This window comes from Mauremys reevesii, linkage group 5, assembly GCF_016161935.1.
Source record: "Mauremys reevesii isolate NIE-2019 linkage group 5, ASM1616193v1, whole genome shotgun sequence".
Taxonomy (NCBI): Eukaryota; Metazoa; Chordata; order Testudines; family Geoemydidae; genus Mauremys; species Mauremys reevesii.
In genome coordinates, this window is record NC_052627.1 from 65,877,720 (window position 1) to 65,902,676 (window position 24,957).

At 42.0% G+C, this 24,957-nt stretch overlaps 1 protein-coding gene across 22 annotated transcripts in view; it reads right to left on the reverse strand.

Annotated features, from left to right (window-relative positions):
* Window positions 1-24,957, reverse strand: part of MARCHF1 (membrane associated ring-CH-type finger 1) — a 471,750-nt gene that overhangs the window by 54,144 nt on the left and 392,649 nt on the right. For 20 of the 22 annotated variants that reach the window (XM_039539330.1, XM_039539334.1, XM_039539327.1 and 17 more), the window contains 2 exons: window positions 8,850-8,929; window positions 7,825-8,580 (listed from right to left, as the gene is read on the reverse strand). In XM_039539330.1, the coding sequence (XP_039395264.1) occupies window positions 7,825-8,580; window positions 8,850-8,929 (836 nt within the window). The remainder of the gene's footprint in view (window positions 1-7,824; window positions 8,581-8,849; window positions 8,930-24,957) is intronic. The other 2 variants (XM_039539347.1, XM_039539348.1) reach the window with 1 other exon arrangement.

Genomic DNA, 24,957 nt, shown 5'->3' on the forward strand with positions numbered 1-24,957 from the left:
AGTAATGGTTGCTTTGTCTCGGGGCAGATAAGCAGCCAGCTGTCAGAAACAGCTTTCAAAGGGCTTATCCGCATTCCTGCTATGATTCAAAACAAAGACAAGAGTGGCCGCTTGACTTAAGGGGATTATGGGACATTCCCGGAGGCCAATCAGAGTGCAGTAATGCAACACCTTGTTCACACTGGCACCACGGCGCTCCAGCAGGGGCGCAGCAAACGTTATTCCACTCACAGTAGCCGCGGAGTCAGAGCGCTCTATGTGCCTTGCCAGTGTGGACGGGCAGCGAGCTAGTGCGCCCGGGGCTCCTTTATTGCACTGTAACTTGCAAGTGTAGCCAAGCCCTTAAAATGCTACAGTGGCACAGCTGCACCACTGCAACTGTAGTGCTTTAGTATAGACACTACCTACACAGACGGGAGAGCTTCCCCCATCGGTGTAGGTAATCCACCTCCCTGAGCTGGAGCCAACTCCTTCCATCAACCTAGAGCTGTCTACACTGGGGTTAGGTAGGTTTAGCTACAACTTTCAGGGTTGCATATTTTCATAGCTACACATATGTAAATTCCTAGCATAGACCAGGCCTCCAACAACCATAATTCCACCATGCAGGGACATTTATCTAACAAGCTGCAACATGTCTTATAAAAAACACTGCATCTTCATTGCACCACACTTTTGCTACTCTGGGTACTAGCCTGAGCTGTAATCACTCTTCCAGTAAAGACCATATTTCTTTTAGAGAGCTGTTACAAACAGGTGAGCCCTGCAAGAAGCTCTAAATGAAAGGGAAAAAGATATGGAGCAACAGAAGTCTATTCACAGTTAAGATTGCTACCAAGTTTCCATTTTAAATCTGATGTTGCCCCCTGCTGCCATAAAATCCATCAAAAGAAGTCCTATCCCCCTCAAGTTTGGGTAGCTTTTTTCTAGAAAATTTGAAGTAATTTGGATAAGCAATTAATTTATTATAACCACCACCTCCCCCAAAAAACTCTGTCAAACATAGTTACAACAGCCTTCTAACTTTTTGCTATTTCCCAGTAAAACTGGAAAGAAGAAGAGGACTACCTAGTTTACTGGACTCTCCCAGATGAGATTTGTGCCCATTACTAAAACATAGTTGCTTAAAGTCTAATTTTAAAAGTTATTAACTTTTTTACTTTGGAATGTTGCTATGCATGCTCGCTTCAGTGAACTTAGTATAGTGTGTCAAAGGATTGCTGACGTAAGCTTTTATTAAAAAGGAAGTAAGGGCTTCCTTTTTCAAAGTGATTCTCTGTTACAGTAAGGACAGATCAGGAAGCATAAAGCAGTCTTAATGTGGGTGGAAACAGCCCTTAGATTATCTCGCCTTTATACTGGGATCATCATTTTGTTAGCAACTGACAAACTTGCAAGGTTTGCCAGCAGACTTGACAAAATACACTTAAGATACCTATATTTTGAATACTCCTCAGATCTAAGCAAACTATATTTTCTTAATCAATGCAGGTACATCACTGATGTTCAAGTTTCAGAAGTTAGGGCCAAAGTCTCAGATATTATATAAATTAGCCTAGGTCCATTGAAATAAAGGGCTCTGCGTTGATTTACACTAAGCATCTAGGTTTTAATGTTAATATCCTGATGTGAAGGTTAACAGCTGCAGAAATAAATATATCTCTAGCTCTACAGTTCATCTCAAGACTAATCTTAATCTGTCTTCCCAAACTGCTTCTCAACTTTTAGACTTTTTCCCTTTGGTTCCCAACCCGATGAGTATTAAGTGATTAAAGTTCAGTACCAATAAGACACATGTTAATTTTATATACAACTGATACATGATTATAACACTTGATTTCATGTAGTGAAATCATGATTTCAGGAATTTTTTGATTTCATAATTACGTTTTCATGTACCCTATGTAATATAATTTCCATGATGTTTACATTACTTTTGTCAGTGGTTGAATACAATAATGCCTCATCTCATTTCTTTTGAAGTATTTATAATATAGTTCAGAAAGAGTGATTAAAAAAAAAATCAAATCAACTTAATACATTCACCAAAACTTTTCTACTAAAAAGCTGATTTTATTAAAGTGATGTTTGAAGTGGATTATGCAGATTTCATTACCAATCCCCTCATCTAAACCTCCCTTTCTAATGATCGCTAAGCATCTCTCTCTGTTCCATTCGCTCCCTGACTATTAACTCCCAATTATCTGAACATATTTGTTTCCACTCAAGAAGTTTAGAAAAATCAGGATTCTACTGTGCATGTATGCACCCCGGTTCCAGCCCCTTTACACCAGGCACACGGGCTGTAGTGATGTAAAGGAGCCTTACCAGCCCCATTTCTGCTAAGCGGAAGAGTCCCTTGGCACAGACACTGAGCTATAGGGCTGCCCTCCAATGATCTTGCATGGTAAACTCTAGCATAAAGGTGTGTTGGGGGAGATTCCAGACAGTGCTGTGGCCTATAAGGCCCGCCCCAGGGTTGTTTGAGTAAAACTGGGGACCTATCCAAGCCATGGAGCTACCCTCGACAGTGACTTAAACTGAGTTTTAAACTATCCCGCCCATGATTTCATCCTCCTCTTTAGGAATAATATAGAACCCAAGACAAAGCCCACTGAAGTCACTGAGAATTCTAAGGCTTGGAACTTTACAGTACTTGCTCAGGTAGCCACCACATCACAGGTACATCAACCACTACCACAGCCACTTCAGATACTGCAAAGGGATGGCCCTTCTTGTATCCCCACCCATTCTGCTAGGAGCATGTTGGAGACAAAACTTGTAGGCCTAATATTGTACATACATACATCCCTCCACCAGCAGCTCAAATACTGCATGAGGAGAAGAGGTAAGCTGCTGCAATGAGCAAGTCCTGCATTTCTCCTTGCCACTATCTGCCTGCTCAGCCATCTTGGAATTTGAACAGGGAGGGAGCCCCCCTGTGATGCTGTATGATTTAAACATGACCATTTCTCATTAATATTGCCTCTTTTGGACAATTGCAACACATCTTGTACAAAGTATATCATGTAAAGTGTCAATGGAAAAGTTATGATTTGCTGAGTACGATTATCCTGTTTATAGCATGTATCATTTTTGTATCTGAAGTTGAAAATATTGACTATATACCTGTATTTCAAAGGCATTTGCACCTCGGGTAACCCCCACTAGTTAGTTTACATCCAGTCTAGGCAGCACATTGTGAATGGACCATTCAACTTGATGGTCCATTAAAGGATACTTATCTCTCACAATGGATATAGAAGCAGCTTGTCCCCACTCCGTTAGCCAGAATATGAGTAATGGCTACTCCTATGAGTCATCAAAGCATGTGACCCTGGACTCCATCTTGTGCCTGTAATTTTCCACAAACTAAGAATAAGAGCATCCTCCCTACATGAGTGATGGTATAAAAGACCCTGGAAACATCTCCATTTTGCCTCTTTCCTGCTCTGATCTCTGGACTATGAACTTACACTAAAAGGAGCATTCCAACCGATGGACTGAGGACCTTCCAATCTCTTGGAAGTTGAGACTTTACAAGCCAGTAGTTTATTCCAACATTGCTACAAACCTGATCCAAGAACTTTGCAATGAGTATGTCTGTATGTAGGTATGTGTATCATTTCTTTGATCTATTTTAACTCTCTCCTCCTTCTTTTCTCTTATAAATAAACTTTTAGATATTAGATAATAAAGGATTGGCAACAGCGTGATTATTGGGTAAGATCTGAGTTATATATGGACCTGGCTAAGTGGCTGCTCTTTTGAGATTAGAAAGACCCTTTGTTGGATACATTGGTTTTAAAAACCCCACATCATAAATCTAGCATCTGGGTGGTGAAACAAGGGCTGGTGCCTAAGGAGACTGCAGTTTGGACTTCTTGCTAACCAGTGTGGTGAGACAGATGTTTACTTTTGTTTCTGGCTTGGTATATCTAACAATAGAATAACCACCAGTTTGGGGTGAGCCTCAGCAGTTTGTCCTGAATTTTGTATCCTCAGCTGTCACCTACTAAGGCACAGTGACACCCCCAAACAATGCAGAGATCCACTTCCCCAACCTAACTCCTTGTCCCAGCTAAAGGAGACCACCTCTCATGAGGGGAAGCTTGTTTGACCTCAAGACGCTAAAGTGTCCATTCCCTGACCAGCCACTCAGTCTTACACTGCAGTAAACATGCATCACTGACTTATGTGGAAAATCTGGAGGAAGCCCCTTATTAATATATTGGCAGCACGTTACTCACTCTGAATACCACACATACATAGGCAGAGTGTATGCCCTATATGCCAGGATATGCAGTGCAGAAGAGTGTGACTATCTGAGCACATATACCTACCCCAAAGTGAATATTTCATTCCTTTTTTAATTCCTGAAAGAAACATTTGAATCTATGGAAGGAAACTACAGATCAGCTATTGACTAAATAGCTAAGTAGCTTGTACCACAATACCTAGTAAGATTTTTTCAGCTGAATCAGTATTATCGCATAATAAATCTTCTCCCTTCTGTGAAGCTGTAGGCAAATTTAACAAGTAAAATAACTTAGTAGCCATGAAAAATTAGCATGCTTTTGATTTTGTAGCATCCTTCCTAGATGTGCAATCTTCCAGAGGTGATACATCTAGAATGACTGCAAGAAATACAGCACTTTCCCTGAGAGTGAAGGAAGGGTGGCCTTATGGCTCTGTTAACATGACAGCATTTTAAAAGAAAAGGGCAGATTCTCAGCTGTGCCACATTTACACTCCATAGAGCTGAGCAGAGTGGCAGGGAAAGGAGGCTCCACTGATCCTTTAAATTATGCAGGCTGTAGCAGTCACACACAGACACTGCGGAGCTGCCCAGGTGGAATGCCATGTACTCTGCCCCACCCCTTCCTTGTTCCTCCTGATGTCTTCGGCTACTCCTTTAGGGTAGCTTTCCACCTGCATTTGTGTGCTCCCTCAGCAATTCCAAGCTGGCAAAGTCAGGGCTGAGACTCTGTTCAAGCATTTATCTAATTTTAAACATGCCTGTGATGCTTTCTTTTGTGATTTTAATCACTCTGAGTCTTATTCTGGGTTGCATGTGTCTGTGTGTATTTTCAGAGTGAAGTCTGAAGACAGGTACATGGATCAGGCAGGTATTCAGTGTTGCTGAATATTAACCAGGAGTTTTTTTAATAAACTAGAAAGGAATTGTGTACGCAGCAACATTACAGTAGTGGAGACTTCTTACTAATATGTCGTACAAGAAGAAAACGTGCTTCTCTTATTTTTATAATCAAACCAGGACAAAACACTTGGATTCAACTAAGGCAGTTACACATTCCAACCTTGGCCATATCTAATGGAATCAGAATGACACAGGAAGCTACCAGTTTCTATCCCATCCATATCTAATACTAGCACAGCTACAGTGCCACTACAATAAAGAGTCAACAAGATGGGGCAAAGAGCCAGGTAAAGAGATTTGCCAACTTCTCATAAGGGTGCCTGATCCTTTCATATACCTCCTCCATGTTCATGTTTACCATGAGATCAAGTAGGGCACAGCCCCCTCTAAGCTGGGCAGCCCTTTTTCACTACACTTGAGCCTGGGCCAGGGTTTCATGTGAACCTTCAAAAGTTTCACTTCCAGCCTCAAGCCAGGACATTTTACACTGCTGTAAAAGCAACTATGATGATTGAACCTTAAAGGGTCCTCCAATTTCCCTCTCTGTAATTGCCTCCTATCTCCTAGTTTCTGACCCTACCTAATGTACCACACATTTATTTTGGTGCATAAACACTGTAGTGAAAGTACACTTGAGAAACACATAAGATGATAAAGGACATTTAAGCTAACAGTTCCTAGGCCTCCTTCTCCCTCTACATGACCTTCTTTCTCCTCCTTTCCTGCAAGCCACAGGGTGAGCAAAATGTGGATTAGGTAGCAGCCATAGCCCTACAGATAGAGGATTCCCAGGACAGTCATAGTAAAGCTGGGTGGGTGGACAAAAAAGCACTAAAGAGGAAAATGGAGTCCATGCTTGCATCTGAAAACACAGTTTGAGTTCATGGGTTGGGGCAGCAACTAGGCCCTGTCTACCTGAAAAAGTTACACTTGTTTCATTTAAATCGTTTTTTAAAATTGATTTAGTTAAATCTGGGCAAGCCCTTGTGTGGACATACTTATTTTGGGTAAAGAGGGGATTATATTCAGTTCCTAACTGAATTTTCTTACTATATATTTGTACAGTACCTAGCACATCGAGCCTCAATATATGTTCAGGTCTCAAAGTGCTATTGTAATATAAATAATGATAATTATTATTATTTATTGCAGTAGTAGGTAGAGCCCCAAGCATGGATCAGGGCCAAAACACAAAACAAAATGATGGGCCCTGCTCCCAAGATCTCACAATGTACGTACAGGATAAGACAACAGGCAGATACAACAAACAAACAATGAAAAAGGGAGCTATGTTGTGGCTTGCCTAACATATTGAAGGATGTGCAGCACATGATCCACTAATAATTATATCTTACATATAGTAATCTGAAGGAGCACACTGTCTATACTGACAATTTTCTTAACCAGGACCATTGGAGCTTACTGCCAGACAGAAAGAACACTATCACGCCATGCAGTTTCACCACACATTCATTTCCTCATTCTACTTCCGTTTACATTTTCATACCAATTCTTCCCAAAAAGAAGATTGCAAAGTTTTCAGTTACTGTGCCAATATATTAGTTCTGATTCTCATTTACAGTAAGGCCCACTGCCGGGGACTCACTGTAAATGACAAACAGGTCCAGCATATTTTTTTTAAAGAAATATTAACTTTAATGCCTGATTTTCCCCTATAACTTCCTTTTCAATTTACTGATGAATTGATTTACTCAAGTTCACTCAGTTTTAAAGGTGTCAGTAAGCTGAAGAGTGTTTTTACTCAGAGCACAAACCTGTGAGCTTTCAGATCCACTGACACGCTTCCATGTACTGATTTGATGTTGGTCTTAAATCCTTCCTTTTAATAGTTCCCTCAGGCACAACTTCTCTGCTTAGCTGGACAACTTGTTGATGTTACTTTAACCTAATTCTAATTCCTTTTAATATATTTTTTCCTTCAAATATTGAATTTGTTATTATTCCATGCACTTCCATTGTGAATGGCGCCAGACTGACAGCCTCGGAAACCAAAGACCTCTATTCATTCACATAACACATCATGGATAGCAGCTGCACAAACTCCCCCACACTACCTGCCAGCATACCTCCATCATAACCTGGAAGGTAGTTCACTATTCGTGCTGATACAGCCCTTAATGTATGTGCCAAGACTGCCAAAGTAATGCCAGCTATAAGGATGTTATGTGTAATATGCACTGACTTGAGACCAAGAACTCATTTCATGTAGGTCAATGAACAGTCCCGGAGAGTAACACATTTCAAACACTACAGACCAGAGGTGGATTTGAACTGGTCATATAAGAATGAAAGCCTCCGTATCCCATTAGCATTGAGCTATCTGATCTTCCCATTCAATCTCTGGTTCTCATGCCAGAGTGCACAGTGTCTCAAACTTGGTAGGACAAGTCACCATTGCAGGAGGTGGGAATCTAATTCTGTGCTACTAGTGTTGTTAAATGAGTTAGGTGTCCTATCTTTAGAAATCTTCCTATATCAACTATTTTGTGCTATGTATCACAGTCCCTAACAGATAGCTACTGAGCAGTAGTTATAAAAAAAGATCCAAATGTCAGCAAGAATCAGGTAAAAAGCACGTGTATAATTCATGGCAATAACCAATTCCTTTTGGTAATATCCAATCTTTCTTATTAAAGACTAACCTGCATACTTCTAAATCATCAGACCAGTCATCATATAAAACAGGAAGTTTCTGAACTGCATCAGTCACATTGGGCGCTGGCCCAACAGGTTCTCCATTTTCTGGAACTGTCAGAGTATCACTGCCAGAGCCTCTCTCTGTAAAGCTTTCCCCGAACACTTTATTTTGTCTAAGATGAGATGAAAAGTGCAGCTCTCGGGGGTTGCTTCTGCCCCTGTTTTTTCCACATTTTCTTGAGTAATTCCTCGCCTCCAGAGAGGACACTGAAGACAGCGAAAGGCAAGATTCTTTACATCTTGAAACCCTTCTCCGGTGATTTAAAATGTGGTTATCAGAATCAGACATCTCTTTTTTCTTTTCCCCTTTTGTCCCCAGAGTGACAAGTTCAATGGCATTGTTATTTGGAGATCCATTTGTGTTACTGCAAGATCTATTGCTCCTTCTCCCTCTCCTGGGCATTTTAACCTTTTCTCTGGCTCTCCTTCTAGCCTGAGCCCATTGATTCTCATCTGAGGATGATGAATCAGATGTTTCCTTGTGCAATGCATTGCATCTGGAGCTTGCAACCATCGGGTACAATTTGCAGTCCTCTTTTCTTTGCTTTTCTGTATTCTCAACATTGTCACCAGTCTCTTTCCTCTGCCTATACCTTCGTTTCACTTGTTTCTTACCAGACTCCCTACTAGCAGGGGTCAGCACCATGACAGGTGTTGCATGTTCAAACTCATCTTCTGACACATCATGCAAGGTGGTAGATCTAAATAAAGCAGCAGCAAAGGAGAGGGATGGAAAATGGTAAGGAGAGAGCAAAAAAAAAGATGAAAATAGAAACGAGTTGATTTAATAGGAAATATGAGATTGAAAAGGAAACATGACAAAAACAAGAGCTCAAAAGAAATCCCAGATGTATGTAATTCATGAATAATGCCAGGCAGAAGCAGGAGTTTATAGCTTATTATAAACTATTATATTAAGAAAACAACTAATGTTTGACAGACAGATTTAAATGACTGATTCAGCACCTACCTACAGATGTCCTGAGTAGAAGGGCATACAGACAACCGTGACTGACTCCTAGGAGCTGTTCCTGTTGTAGGACTGCTTGCCTGTTGAAAAAAGTTAGACAATTTGGAATCTTTGCTCATGAAATACATTGCAGATATTTTACTGCTTTGCCACATGATTAAAAAGTTTAAACAACTGTTGCAGTTGTGCATCGTCTTCTGTTGCAAGCACACAAGTTCACAAAATACAGGAAGAGTGAACAGAAGTAAAACCTTTTTGAGGAACTAAATATGACTGAAGGGCTCCAGCTCTCATTTGCCCTTGGATATTTTTTTGTTTCAGGAAGAGGCTTTCATCAGCTGAGATTTCATTTTAGTTCTGATCTACTGTAAGTGTTTGATGGGAAAGAATGTTGTTTTCTATTTCAAGCAGGCAAAGAAGTATGACGATCCTTGTCAGAATGAAATAAAACACATTGACGTTATTCTGAGTCAGGATGAGCACAGAGGCTCAGCTGGCAAACCTGCGTGTCATGAAGTGACCGAGCATCATGAATATTAAAGCATTTTTTAAAAAGGTTTCCAAGGCAATCAGATCATCTACCGGAGTTGAATGAATGTGAAATTGATGAGCCTGAGAAAGTCCAAAGTTCAGGCTGCAACTCTACAGAGCCTATCACATTCTCCAAACAGCAGGAGAGAGAAATTCAATACACATCTACTGTACACAATTCCATTCCTAAGGTTGTCACTACAATTTGCAAAGCGCATCCAGTGAGAAACATGTTTTGATGGTGCTGACAAGAAACAATTTTGGTCTGCCTGATAGTTTATTGGTAGGGTAGCTGTGGGGGATCCAAATTTAGGTCCTGAGAGATTTCTGGTTTACCAGGGACTAGATTGTGGAGGCAGCATGCTTGCTTCTATAGGGAGAGGGAGCAACAAAGTAGCTGAAGTATCTGAACCCTCCCCCTGGCTGATATGGGCACTATGATATCGGATGCATCCCTCTGAGGTGCTGAGAATCTTCAATTCAGTCGGAGCCAGAGTATCATGAAGGAAACATTTCCAAGACAATCACACCATATACAGGAGAAGAGTGAATATTAAATAGGAGCTGAGAATGCAAAGGATCAGACACCAAAACTTAATGCTGATAAATCATGGGCCCTAGATAAGGCAAATATTATATAGACCACTCTATGAAACTGACTCCCGCTTTACGTTGCACAGGGAAGGATGTTAATTTTTATTTTGATCAGGTGTGAATTCTGTACTAATGAAAATAAGGAATTAATAGCCCAAGCTAAACATTGTTGATAGAGGCATCAAGAGCTTCCTGCAACAGCAGCTTAATCCTGACCCATAACATCCATAACGTTTAAGGTCTGAGTCTGTCTTGAGCAGGACCACCACTGTGTTATGATGATTTTTAATATGGACTCAACTGAGACTTGGGAGCCAAAGGTAGGACTTGAAACAAAGTCTGCATGGGTGAGGGATTCAGTCATTAAAAAAAAAAACCCTTAGGAATACAAAAGTGAACTTGATAATGGTGTGATGTGAGAAAGCATGTATGTTAAAACTGCTTTTGTATGGATTAAGTCCTTTCCGCCTGTTACAAAACTCAGGTGTGATGTGTCATTAGGCAGATGTGGCACATTAAAGTGTCTGCCACTGAATGAAAAAACCCAGTCATCAATGGAGAAAACATTTTATGTTCCTCATCTCTCTATATAAACAAACATCTCAATTCAACAATTTTGAAGGTGAAAAGGCAGAGTCAATTACATCTGGGGAAAGAGGATGTTAGAAACAGCTGGCGGGTGTGTGCTGTGGAATATATTCTTCCTCATCTCAACATCTGTGATAAGCCTTGTTAAGTGATAGATAACTCATGCATTGTCACTGAGGAACAAAATGCAGGGGTCAGTGTCTGACCAAGCAGCTGGACTGTGCACCAACAGATGCGTAGTGCATAAGGGCATGAGAACAATCCATCCAGGCCACAGAGCAGCCAAGGAGTTGCTATCTGGCGATTCCTCCAGCCCAGCCCATGGGGCCTTACACAGGCTTCCTGCAGGTAGGCCAGAAAAGAGATTCCACATAGCAGTGGATCCTCTACCCTTGGTACTACTGGACCCACCCATGCTCTATATCCGCTAAACTCTATGGCATGGACACACCTTGCCTGTTCCTCTAGCCTTGTGCTTTTTGGGGTGGGTGGATGGGTGGTGGAAAGTGGTGAAGTATTGTCAGAAAAAATTAAGGACAGTTTTTACACTTGAACAATTACCTTTCCATACATGTTTAGCCATAAAGAACTGTGTCCTTTGGTGAAACACTGCAAGTATGAACACAAGTTGTACCAGATAGAATCACTGGTCAACTAGCACAACACCCTAAGTTAACTTTAGAGTGAAATTCACCCATATGCAGAAGGTTTAAGTGGGACAAATAATGCACAGACCTTGTGCAGTCCTTCTACACAAGGGAGAATTTGGCTTTGAGTTACTTTAGCTCTTTCTCTGTACATCAGTTGAAATTCACATCAAGACTGTGAATTATATTATTTTGTTTCATATTGGCAACTGTTTGGATTTTTTTTCCTAGCAAATTTCAGCTGGTGGATCAGTCACAAACAGTTATGTGCAACAAATTCTTCATGATTCACTCGTTGGGTGGTGTGAGTGATGACCTGGTACCATGTGCCGCTGTTTGTTACCTGTTTGATTGACCTAACCTTTATAAATTAATTCTGCTTTTATCCAAAATACATTTCATTTAAAAACAAAGCCAATTGTATGTTGTGATTGAACAAATCCCAGCATCTAATTGCTTTCTGTGAACATTTGTAAGGGGAACTTTATTCACAGAAATGGTTGTAAAACGTGAATAAAAATGGGTGACTCTCAATGGGTTGAAGCAAAATTATATTTAGAAATGAGCAAATTGTTTGTCAAGAATTGGCCTAATTCTGGATTAGTCCAAGGTGTATTGAGAGGAAGGATAGTCCACATGTTTAGAGCACTAGCCTGGTACCTGTGAGACACTAGTTAAATTCCCTTCTCTACCACAGGCTTCCTTTTCAACAGACAAGTCACTTTGTGCCTCAGGTTCCTATCCATAAAATGGAGATAATTACTTCCCTATTAGAGCTGGTTATGAGATTTCTGAGGAAATGGCATTGTCATCAGAAAATGCTCATTCATCTAAACCTAAATGTTTTCAAACAAAACATCAGGGAAACACAGTCCAGTTTGCAAGGGCACCCTGGCTGACAGAATGGCTGCTATGAGAACCTGGCCTAGTTTCCTGGTGGGCTGCTGGAAAGCTCATGCTTCCAGGGCTCTGGGGCAGCCCTGCCATGCTGACTGCCTTGGGATCAGGGACACTAGGGCTTCCATGCTTCCTGCTGTGAGGAGGAGAGCCAGGAAGCCCTGGGACTCCCAGTTCGAGATGGGTCTCTCTACACAGCCCACTGAACCTGGGCTCTGACTCAGGTTTGAGCCCAAGCCCCTCTTCTGTCCACATACAAATCAGTCTGACTTGGGTCAGTGAGAACTCAGGACTTGGGTCACAGGACCTTGCTAGTGGCAGAGCCGTCCCTAGTGGGGTGCAGGACCCAGAACATAGGTGCTGAGTTTCTATTTGCTGGGGGATGCTCCTTTCCCAGCTTTGCCCAGGCCCTGCCCTCACTCCATCCTTTTCCCCAAGGCTCCACCCCTGCCCCACCTCACCTCTTCCCACCCCCACCCCACCTCTTCTCCACCCAGTTCCGCTCCTCCCCCGAGCACACTGCACCCTTGCTCCTCTCTCCTTTCCCCCAGCACCTCCAGATGTCGCGAAACAGCTGATCAGCAGTAGGTGCTGGGAGCGAGAGGCGGCGCTGATCACTGGGGCCTGCTGGCAGGCAGGAGGCACTCGGGGGAGGAAGAGGTTAGTAGGGATGCTCCTCCTTGCCCCTGTCCCTCTCTCCGCCCCGCCCAGCTCCTCGTGAAGCACAGGGCCCAGGTCAGTCGCCCCAATTCACCATACCCTAGGAATGGCTCTGGCTAGTGGACTGGCCCACTGTGACTTAGGTCCAAGCTCTGTCATTTTGCACTGTGGATGGAAGTCAAGCTGCAGAACTCAGTCTGAAGGTCTGCATAGTACAGTGGGGACACATTTGCACGGCTGACACACCCTGGTCCGGCATCTGTAAGCCCACGTTTACAACGCAGCATGGATGCTGAAGCACAGGCTTGGAAACACGGACTCCACAAGCCCGGGTCTCAAAGAGTCAGGTTTATAATTCAGTGTACATATACCCTTAGAATCTTGTCTCTGTGGAAGCCCTTAATTGGCTTCAGTGTTATCAGAGACACAAGGTGGGTGAGATACTTTTTATTGGACCAACTTCTGTGGGTGAGAGACAAGCTTTTGAGCCACATGGAGCTCTTCTTCAGGTCTGGGAAAAATGGGTGAAACCTTTTTATGGGTTGAGTTAAAACTTCACTGAGATTGAGAAATAGGAACACACCCTTCAATTAACATAACCGTAAAGATAAATTAATCACACTCTCTCACCTAAGGCAAAAGATATTTGTGAACTCACCCAGGAGTTCTGGACTGTGTGGGTTGAATGTTTTTTGTTTTGTTTTTTCCTGAGTATTGTTTTGGGTAAGGGGTTGGGAGAAGGAGAGGAGAGAACCAGCCCAGACAACCAGAAGAATTCCAAGCAGAAGCCTGTAAGCATGGCATGAGTGTGACCGTGGGAGAAGCTAAAGAGAAACTTTAGGGTCTGGTGCTGGCTAAAGAGGCTTGGGGCTGTCAGGTAAGAAACTGTTTCTTTTGCCTTTGGTTCCTCCTGAGTTTGCAGAATCAGGACTTTGTAAATTCTTTGTAAATAAACAAAATTGCATCAAAGAACATCCTAGATTCCATAATCAATTTCTACTCCCAACTGGAACATCCCCAGACTCTGAATTTTGACTAGCCATTCAGGTAAAAAAGGGAAAACATTATGTTTCCCATTCACTCAGATGATTAAAGGAGATTTTTAGTTTGGTTCATAGTGAGGTTCACTTTCTATATCTCATACATTAGCAAAATGGTGTTTGTTGGTTTCCAACACTAGAGGGGAATGTTCAAACCTTGCCAAAACTGTCTCCACTGAATTAAAAAACAAAAAAAAACAAAACAAAACCTGGAAGCATTTTCATGCCCATTACAGTGAAACATGACTCGTATGCAGATGTAAGGGCTATGAATCACCTAAGCCCTCAAAACAGAGCTTAAGTAGGATTTAAGTGGTGCACAAGCCTTATACAGATCCTCTCCTCAGTGGTAAATTTCATTCAGTAAATTCCCCACAATTTTTAACAGAAACCCAAATTTCAGGTTTAAACTAAACAGTGTTTCTTTAATATCCAAATCTCAAACTTAAGTGACGTGTGAGGCTCTAAAACAGAGACGGTGTTCTTAACATTTGTTTTGATTTATTTATTATTACCCCTTTTCAACCCAAATGACAAGTCAAAGTCTGGGGTCCTGTAGATGTTCCAGTTCGGAGTAGAAACTGAGGCTAGTCAGGTATTTCTTTGATGCAGTTTTGTTTGTTTACAAATAATGTACAAAATTCTGTGACTCTCAGGACCGGCGCTTCCACTAGGCGACCCTAGGCAGTCGCCTAGGGTGGCAGGATTTGAGGGGCGGCATTTTGCCACCCTCGGCAGAAATTCGGCAGCAGGGGGTCCTTCCGCTCTGGGTCTTCGGCGGAAATTCAGCGGCGGGTCCTTCACTCTCTCCGGGACCCGCTGCCGAAGTGCCCCAAAGACACGGAGCGGAAGGACCCCCGCTGCCGAATGCTCAGAGGAGGAGCACTGCTGCCTAGGGCAGCAAAAACGTGGCGCCGCTCCTGGTGACTCTGAATTCAGAAGGAATCAAATAGCAGAAAACAGCTTCTTTTGCTCATAGCACCAAGAGCACTCCTTTCAGCCTGCATCCCTCTGCCCTCCCTCTCTGTAGATTTCTTCCAGAGTCAGCTACTCTTTCAGTCTCTCTCTGGCTCTATCTGTTCTTCTGTTCAACCTTAATTTCTGTGTGATCTCTTTTCCCATCCCTACCCCAAAACAATACTCAGCCAAATGTTTCTGGACAGGTTCACACATTTTATGTTAGGTTTGGCTTATGCTTTAACTATGTTAATTGAACTGTGAGTTCACAGCTACCAAACTTAATGAGGTTTTAACTCAACCACAGAAAGGTTTCACCCAGCCCATAACATTATTAATTAAAGGTCAGATCTTGCAGCCCTCACTCAGGTTGAGGTGTACCTTGGGCCCTGGAGCCTGCAAGCTGTACTTACTTAAGTCAATGGGGTTCTGTGTAGGTGCAGGAGTCCTTCTGTGCAAAGCTGCTTGCAGAATAAAAGCCTTAGCTTGCAAGTAATCCCACTGAGATCATACAGAGTAAAGCGCTACTTCTCGTCAGGATGGTAGAATTAGATTTTAAGCTTTGTAACAAGAAGCTAAATGTTTGTGACGAAATTCATACAGTTACAGTAACAGAATCATGCAGTTAAGTTAATTGTTTATGGAGCCACTCTAAACTGAAAGCACGATAACTTGTGTGCATTTTTCTAATACAATCTCAATCAAGATAATGAATCCTTAAGGGAAAATGTACACAACAGATATTTTGCAAATACATAAACTCAGCATACCAAATCTCATTGCTATAATTTGCCACTTGGCACACTATGATTATGTTGAATTTACTGTATTCATTGAATGGGGACAAGATTGATACTAAGGTCTCTATTTCATTTGGCATGTAGAATAATGAATTCTTGTAAAGAGTGTATTCCTTTAATAAATGTTTATTTCAGACAGCTTCATTGTATGGTGCATTCAAATGTGGAAACTAAACCGGAGGCCAGCTGCACTAATTTTATCATAGCAAATTATATCGAGTAGCATAATTAAAGGCAATAATTCAAAATTAAGTTGTCTGACAACCCATTTATAAGCAAGGCAACTCATTTCTCTAGGACATGAAGGCTACAAATGTGCTGAAGGGACAGTGCCAACTCCAGTTGATTAGGTTTGGCATTTCAAAAATTGCTGTTAGAAATCATTCTCTAGTCAGCACCTTCTCATGTCTTAACCAGTTTAGATTAATTCTTCTTCAAAAGGATGCAATTAAATTAACAGAGATGACAGGATGTTTTAGTCATAATTATTTTCAACAGCGCTGATGATGCACTTTACAAACAGAATAATTGTAAACAGTACACATTCAGGACAACAAAAAAGCAGGCTGGATCATCATCTGACTGCAGATAACCCTCTAATATCAAGCATCTCTCTCTGCTCTAAAAGGCAGCCAGTAAACTATCATCTTCTGGTAAAGACAAATATTCATGGTAGCACAGATAGTAGTGGAATTAATGAATCATTATTGCTGGAACCCTAAGAACCTCCTCAAATTATTTCTAGGTCTTTGGTTTGTACACCACAGACTTGTAAATCTTCCCAGAAAACGTGTGTCTTCTGTAACTCAGCTGTACTCTTGACAAATTATTTCTGAAATATTGCACATTTAAGTTCCCAAGAATTTAAGTCACAGGCATGAAGCAAGCTTCCTTCTGAATTGGAAAAAAAGGAACTTTGAAGTGACTTTATGGACATGTTCAGTAAAGATACATGATTTCACACTTGCAAAGCATTCAGAATTGAATGGGCAACATGTTTCAGATAAACAGTTCATTTGCCAAAAAAAATGCAGTTTCAATTGACTCAAAACTCTTTGTGAATTTGACCCAATAGTTTCAGCTGGGAAAAGATTTGTGTATGTGTAGTTTGAATCCCCATTCTAGACCACAGTGTTAAACTCAAATTTCCTAGTGCCAGGTAAGTGACTAACCAGGAAGCTATAAACTATACTGCAGTCAGGGCCAGATTAACCTTTTGTGGGCCTGGTGCCACCATGGGGGCAGTTCAGCATGGCCTGGGGAGATTGGTCCCCAGAGCAAGGGGGATGGCCAGGGGCATGGCATGACAGGGGTGGCCCCGCTCCACCTAGCCCAGTGCAAGTGCACTATTTACAAACTGGCAGTTGCCAGACGCAAAATGGCCTGCCCATCCCTATTCTGCCTGCATGCCCCTTCCCCTCGGAGGTGGGTCCATGCCACACACACACCCCCATTCCCTATGCCCAGTGCCCCCCCCGAACCTGCCACAAATGCAAAGTGCCCTGCACACCACCACCCCTGCCCAGTGCCCCCCTGCCCATAGCCCCACCATAACTGCCCAACACCCCACACAGAAACCCCACTCTCTAGTGCCCCAACACACAGAGATCTTCCCTGCCCCCTCACAACCCAGCACCCCCCAGGCCCTCCAGAGACCCACTCCCCCATGCCCTGCCTCCCGGCCCTGCTGGGAGGCGACTGTCTGCCGGGCTGAGCCACCAGTGCAGCCAGGGCTGGTCCCAGGGCAGGAAATTGCTCCGGCCTGTCGGAAGTGGCACAATCAGCCAGGCCAGGGCTTGCCCCAGCCAGGTTCCTTTAGGACCCACTTGCCTGGAGGGGTCAAGCCAAGCCCCCCAACTGGCCGAGATTGGCCAGGCTTCTGCACCAGTCCCAGGCAGCTCAGCTCCAGGGAGACAGGTGGGGCCCCACAGGGGGTGGGAAGCAGAGACTGCCTGGATCCAGAGGTGCACTGGGGTCCAGCCAGGAGGCAGAGGGAAGCCGGCGGATGGGGCAAGGGAGTGGAGAGGAGCCCTCGGTCAGCCGGTGGGCAGGCTGAGAGGAGCAAGTGGTGGGTGGGGGGAAGCCAGCAGGCTGGCAGGGTCTCATAGCACCACTGTAAACCCGGCACTGACTGCACTGAGTTGCTCTCAATCTCTCCTGTCGAAGCTGTTTCACTTTTACTATATGGCTCTATAGCCTGGTGATTAAGGCACTACTTAGGAGGTAGGAGCTGTGGATTCAAATCTTCTCTCTGACTGATTCAGAGTCTGACAACCTGACAAATCTTGGGCAAATTTGCTGACAAATGTTAAGTATTTTCGGAACCAAATGCAGTATTCTCCCTGATTCTTTGGTCTCCTGGCCAAACCAAAAAATCATTCATCCAGCTCTAGGTTTAAGCTTTGAGTTTAGCTAGTTATAAATGGATAACCCACGCAGAATAATTTCACATAGCGGGTAAAGATATGGCAGGATAGGTGAATAGATTATCCTAAACCTCCCTCTTAAGTAATACCAAAAGTATTTGCATGGGATGCTTGGTTCAGGATGGTACTTGGGGCTATGTTGAAAAGGAAGGTGCTAAGACAGAACCAGTGGGAAAAGTGTTGTCCTAGATGGCCTTGTCCGGTCCCTAAAGTGACACTTATTCTAATTCAGATACAAAGTACACTTTATAGCAGCGATTCATCATCAAATCCTCCAGATTCCCAACACCTGACATATTCAAATAACTGAAACTTCAAGTCCTATTAAAATAATGATACTCTGGGGAATGGATGCCTTAGAGGATCAGCAATGGTTTATGGAGCTTTACACATTTTGATTTGAATGCGGTTAAGGTCAGTAGTCACATAAAGTCTGATGACTGTTCAGAGACCCTGAAATGAGTTTGTGGTCTCTGTCAAAATCCTGGTGGACATGTATCTATACTACACAATCCATTATCATTGTTTGAGACTTGGAGCATGCTTGGTGCTGCATAGGTGTAAAGGGAATTTACAGTCTAAATTGGATATAGACAGCAAAAGTCCATATTATTATACATACAGTAAACATGCATGGCTCAAAACCTGAACAGTAGAACTTCATGTATGTGCTGTTTATATTTTATTTTGCATAATTATAAAAGATGGTTGAATATATATATATATATATATATATATATATATATATATATATATATATTTCCCCATTAAAAAATAAATATTTTCTAATAAAAAAATCTGATTTTTCTATGGACATTTTTCAAACAACATTTTCTTTTAATTTCTGTTACATTTTGAATTTTTTCCTTCACTATCTTTCCCTTTATACTTTCCCCTTCTTTTCAATGAAAGAGGAAAAAGAGTAGAAAACCAGAGAAACTGGGGAGTAACAGTTTCATTTTCCTTCCTTTTTTCGCTGATGGAAAATGGTAAAAAGAAGACCTCAATCTCTCTCCCCCCTTTTATTTGACTGAAAAAGTGTGAAAAAAGTTTGTTAAAAGATTAGCAAGTTAGAAAAGTAATACATTCCATCACTTTTTATTTTATTTATTTCACTTTTTCACACTTTTCAAGTGTAAAGATGTTTTAATATAAGTGTGAGAAAGTGGGGAAAATCCCTAGTCCTTTCACTTTTATTCCACCTTTTCCACTAAAAAAAAAAATACAAAAAGTAGGAATAAGGAGAAAACTGCTGCTTTTTAATTCTCCCCCTACTTCTTCTCTCCCGTTTTTATTTTTTCCCCAGTGGAAAAGGTTTTCCCTCTTCCTTTTCCTTTTTAATATTTTCCAGTAGATCAAAGGGAGAGAAAGAGGGGAATAAATCCCCCCCAAAAGCCTAAACTGAAAATTGAAAACCAAAGTTTTTCAGGTTTCAAACTAATAAAACAAAATTTTAACCAGAACCAAAATGAGATTTGTTCTGAATGTTTATCAAAAAGTAGAAAAATATTGAAAACCAAATTTTCCTGTGAAAAAAAATTGTTGACAAAACTGCATTTTCTGACCAAAAGAGATGTTGCTAGAAAATTTTCTAACAATCCTAATGGTGACACTGTTACTTTGTCTTGCCACTCTCCGATCTGTGTGTTTTATCCACCTAGCTTGTGAATGCCTTCGAACAGAGAATTTTCTTCGTTTACACAGACATAGCTCAATACATTAATTATTAAACATAAAACACTACCATATTGTTTGTACTATAATAAAGGACCAACATCAAGGATGAGGGATGCATTGTGCTAGGTGCTATACAAACAAGAAGACAATCCCGGTACCACTTGTATGCAGGACTTGAACATGTTGTCATCAAAGGACCTGAAGAAAAGGTCTGTATGAGCTTGAAAGCTTGTCTCTTACCAGCTTCTTGTCCAATAAAAGATATTGTCTCACCTGTCTCATCTCTCTGGTTGAATAAATGCACTTTAAAGAGGATTTTGAGTGTATCCGGGGAGATTGCTTGGTGTACAAGGAGAAGGAAGGCTTTTCAAGCATAAGGGGCAATATGGAAGAAGACTAAAAGACAAGAGTGGGCAAATAATAAAAATGAGGTGCTTGGGGGGGGGTGCTTGGGAAGAGCCTCAGTTTTGGGAGAGAGAGTTTGAAGGAATGAGAGCAGAAATATAGACAGGAACTTGAAGGCAAGATTGAAGAACAAGAATTTGATTTTCAAAGGCACTGAGTACCAAGAGCTCCAGCTGAAGTCAATAGCAGTTGCAGGTGCTTAGCACCTGTGCAAATCAAAGCCTTATTGTGTAATTTTTCACTCAAATGAGTACACCAAGTTTATTTCCAACAAATCAGCATTCAAACACAAATTCTAAGTGGTATCATTATCCATCTGTTAAAAAAAATTAAAATGAAACAAACAGTATGTCCAATTTTGGCATTGGTATTTAATGGATTTCTTATCAACTTCTCTCTTACCAGGGGAAGTCTATTTCCTCAGGGGTTCAAGTCAAAATTCTGTTCATTGTAGAAAATCAAGAAAATTGCTAGCTAAACTTGGAATTACCAGGACTATAGTTTCCATTATGCGTTTGTATTATAGCAATGCAATTATTCTGAATTGTGATTCCTTCTTAACTCTTTAGGACATATTTCTCAGCATTATCATTTTGTTAGTAAAAATGTTGCCTAACTCCCTGAAAAAGTAACGCTATTTCCTGAATCAGCAGCCTAAGCAACTGGAATTGAGTAAAAGCAAAAGTGAGCACAAATTTAGGTTTCCAACTATACCAAAGGTTATATGAAGTTAATTCCTGAACTTCCATCTCAAGCAACTGTTTTGTTTAACCATCTCCTTTCTCCCCTTTCAGCTGCATAACTAATGAACCAAGTCAAGTCATTTTGTTCCAAGCAGAATTCTCACAAAGAATTATTTTGGGAATGGGATAAGTCAACATTATGATGAATATTTGTATTACAGCAGAACCCCAGAAGCCTCAGTCAGATCGGGGAGCCATCGTGCTGGGTACTAAACAAACACATACTGTAAAATGTATATCTCAAGAATTTATGGACTAGGTTTATTTGCTCTTTGTGCTGCAATGGGATTTAGAGGGATGAGTATCCAATCAACTGGCCTCTTAGAACTGAGACAGAATGGGCTGAAGCATACAACCACTGGGCTCAAGCTAAGATGTAGGGCTCTTCACAGACTTCTGTAAACAACTTTTATTTAACCAAATAGTTAAGTAATACAACCCTGAGTTCTTACTTCTCCATTCCTGAGACTTCTACCTCTCAATTGATATAAAAGCAAATAAAAGGCATTTGGAGAACATCCCCTTGCTGGTAGGAAAAAAAATTAGAAAAAACGCATCCTTAGGCAGAACTTATACTGGGACCTAGCAAAGCTCCACTAGTGCTCCTTGTGCTGGCTACAAACCTGGACCCCAATCCTGCAGGTTGATCCATGAGAGTGGACCCGTGGGCCCACGTAGAACAGCTTGCAGAATTGAGGCCTGGCTCAGCAGCAACATATGTAAATTAATCCTGCAAAAATATTTGAAAACCATGTAATGTTTTCTGATCTAAAATCAAGAACACTGTTTCCTCCCACTTGTATGCTAATACAAGAGATAGGATAGTCCAGGTGGGAAGAAATGCAAGTGCTAGATGGCTCATCTGTATCAATGACTATTAACACATCTAGGTCATAACTCCAATGTGCTTGCCAAAATAGGATAGCAAGAAAAGGCCAAAGTGCTGACAAACACTATCACAAGATACAATGGTTTGAATTACTTTAGCTTGTCTTAGGTGCTGAAACAGAAATGAAAAGAACAGCCTCACTGCCTTGTTATTTAATAGACTCAGCTCAAGCTCATAGCAATATTTGATGTTGCGAGATTTTGAGTGTTCTCCTTGAAAGCTGCAAATGCAACTGGGCTGTGATTCCACTCTTTGTGGGCTAGATTATACCCTTGTTTTACTAAACCATGTAAGGCAGTAAGGGGGACTAAGGCCCTTTCCCCATCTCATAAGAACATAAGAATGACCATACTGGGTCAGATCAAAGGTCCATCTAGCCCAATATCCTGTCTTCCAATAGCGGCCAGTGCCAGGAGCCCCAGAGGGAATGAACAGAACTGGTAATCACCAAGTGATCCATCCCGTGTCGTTCATTCCCAGCTTCTGGCAAACAGGCTAGGGCCACCATCCCTGCCCAAACTGACTAGCCATTGATGGACCTATCCTCCATGAATTTATTTAGCTCTTTTTTGAACCCTGTTATAGTCTTATAGTCTCTTACTTGGCCTAATAAGTCCCATACAGATCTTGGATCTGGGTCTGGTGAGGAGTGCAAATCTGCTCTCTGGATACTCTTCTGTGAGCAAAGGGGCAGGGAGGGGGCAAAATCTTGGCTACTCCCATCCTACTTGCCGGCTGTTTGTGAGAGAGATGGGAAGTAAACTGCAGTCTTTCAAGGACTGCAGTAATTTATTTGCCCTCAAAGAAAGAGGAGAGCAGGAAAGACTTGTGCCTCTGAGGGAAGGATCTGAGGCACAAACAACTCCCGTGGCTCCTCCTGAGGTTGAGAGTGGAAGGAGATTTTGATATCCTTACAAGAGTTGGAATGTGCCTCGTTCTCCAGATACTCCCACTGGGCTAGACTGTGCCTTTGGGCACTGCCCAGAGACAAGGGGTCAGGCCTAAGCTGCAACACCCCTGGTCTTTGATTAGCAATGTGCCTCAGATACATCCCTCTGACTCTCACTTCCTCAGAAACTGCTACAAGGATTTCACTTACACTTTTGAAAACACATTCACCTTAGGACAGAGACCACACATGGGAAGGCTCAGCCCAACAGAAACATTTCTGGGAAATCTGTGTGTGTGTGTGTGTGGGGGGGAGAATAGGGGGTTATTATGAAGACCATTTTGTACCTTAACGACAACATTTGCTTCTCTGAAAGCCATAACAATATCATAACTGTACATATAGAAATGAAGGCCCTGTCCTGCAAACTCTCCTTCCACAGCACTGCCATTGTCTTCAGTGTAATTTCTCTAAGCAGGTGCCCTGTGGGACCAGTGTGACTAATAAGGGTGCCCATAGGATACCTGCTGATAGGTACATTGATGTAAATCAGAATTTGTTACAGGAGAGGGTGGGTGAGATTCTGTGGCCTGCATTGTGCAGGAGGTCAGACTAGATGATCATAATGGTCCCTTCTGACCTTAAAGTCTATGAGTCTATAAATACCAAAGGAAACAGTGGTGTTTTGTGAACAACATCCACGTAAATGAGGGCAAAATCAGGCTTGGCCACGAAAATATTTTCTATTTTCTAACCTGCGTTGGTTGCGTGTAATTTGTCTTAGTTGTGTTAAATTGTAACTACATAACTGCTGAATGTATACCATCAAGTTGTTCATAATGCATATTAAGTGAGCAGTATTCTGTCTTTTCAATTCTGTGTGCATTTTAGTTTAATGTAGAGAGTAGCCATTCTTCAAAAGTCATCAAGAGGATTTTCCCTTCCATGGAGGGCAAATACTATTCTGACAAACAGTTTTGTTTGCAAGCCTTTTCTTAAAGTCTCAAAATACTTTTATAAGCTGAGCTTCTTGCAGGAACATTGTCCCCCACAACAGACTAGGGACCGAATGGCTGGGCAGCAGTTCTGCAGAAAAGGACCTAGGGGTTACGGTGGATGAAAAGCTGAATATGAGTCAACAGTGTGCCCTTGTTGCCAAGAAGGCTAATGGCATTTTGGGTTGTATAAGTAGGGGCATTTCCAGCATATCAAGGGATGTGATCATTCCCCTCTATTCAGCACTGGTGAGGCCTCATTTGGAGTACTGTGTCCAGTTTTGGGCCCCACACTACAAGAAGGATGTGGATAAATTGGAGAAAGTCCAGCGGAGGGCAACAAAAATGATTAGGGGGCTGGAGCACATGACTTATGAGGAGAGGCCGAGGGAACTGAGATTGTTTAGCCTGCAGAAGAGAAGAATGAGGGGGGATTTGATAGCTGCTTTCAACTACCTGAAAGGGGGTTCCAAAGAGGATGGATCTAGACTGTTCTCAGTGGTACCTGATGACAGAACAAGGAGTAATGGTCTCAAGTTGCAGAGGGGGAGGTTTAGGTTGGACATTAGGAAAAACTTTTTCACTAGTAGGGTGGTGAAGCACTGGAATGGGTTACCTAGGGAGGTGGTGGAATCTCCTTCCTTAGAGGATTTTAAGGTCAGGCTTGACAAAGCCCTGGCTGGGATGATTTAGTTGGGTTTGGTCCTGCTTTGAGCAGGGGGTTGGACTAGATGACCTCCTGAGGTCCCTTCCAACCCTGAGATTCTATGATTCTAACAGAAAGCTGTATTTCATCTGCTGCTTTTTTGATCTTTTGTATTTCTGAGGATGCAGATCGAGGAAGTTCCCATATCTGGGACTATAAAAATGAAAGAACATATCTGAACAGTGCTACTATGTTCTCTGTTCGAGAACACTTTATTCTTTTATTTAAAAGAAGAAAAGAGGGCAAAGGGGCTACCAAATCTTGGAAATAATTATGTGAAAGGATCTCAATGCTCCAATAAGGCAAAATGTTGTAAGATTTATGAGGCTGCCACATTTTTAAAGAGACAGCACGGTATTGCAGAATGCAGCAAAATATTTTTGGGTCTGTGATGCCAGCTGGCCAGATGCCAGTTCATGCAGAGGTCCCCATGTCTCAGTTGGACACTGACAGCTACATAGCTAGAATCAGTCTGGCTCACTCGTGGGTTCATATTTGATAAAGTAGGTATTAGAATGATAAGAACGTGTTTAGTGTTTAGACTACTGAATGCTTGTGAGCTGCTGCCTGCATTAATTTCCCTTGTAATATTGTAATGTAATATTTGAGAGGTTGTATTGTGAATCGCCATACAGGAGAGGGACATTAATTAGGGTGAAGAGCT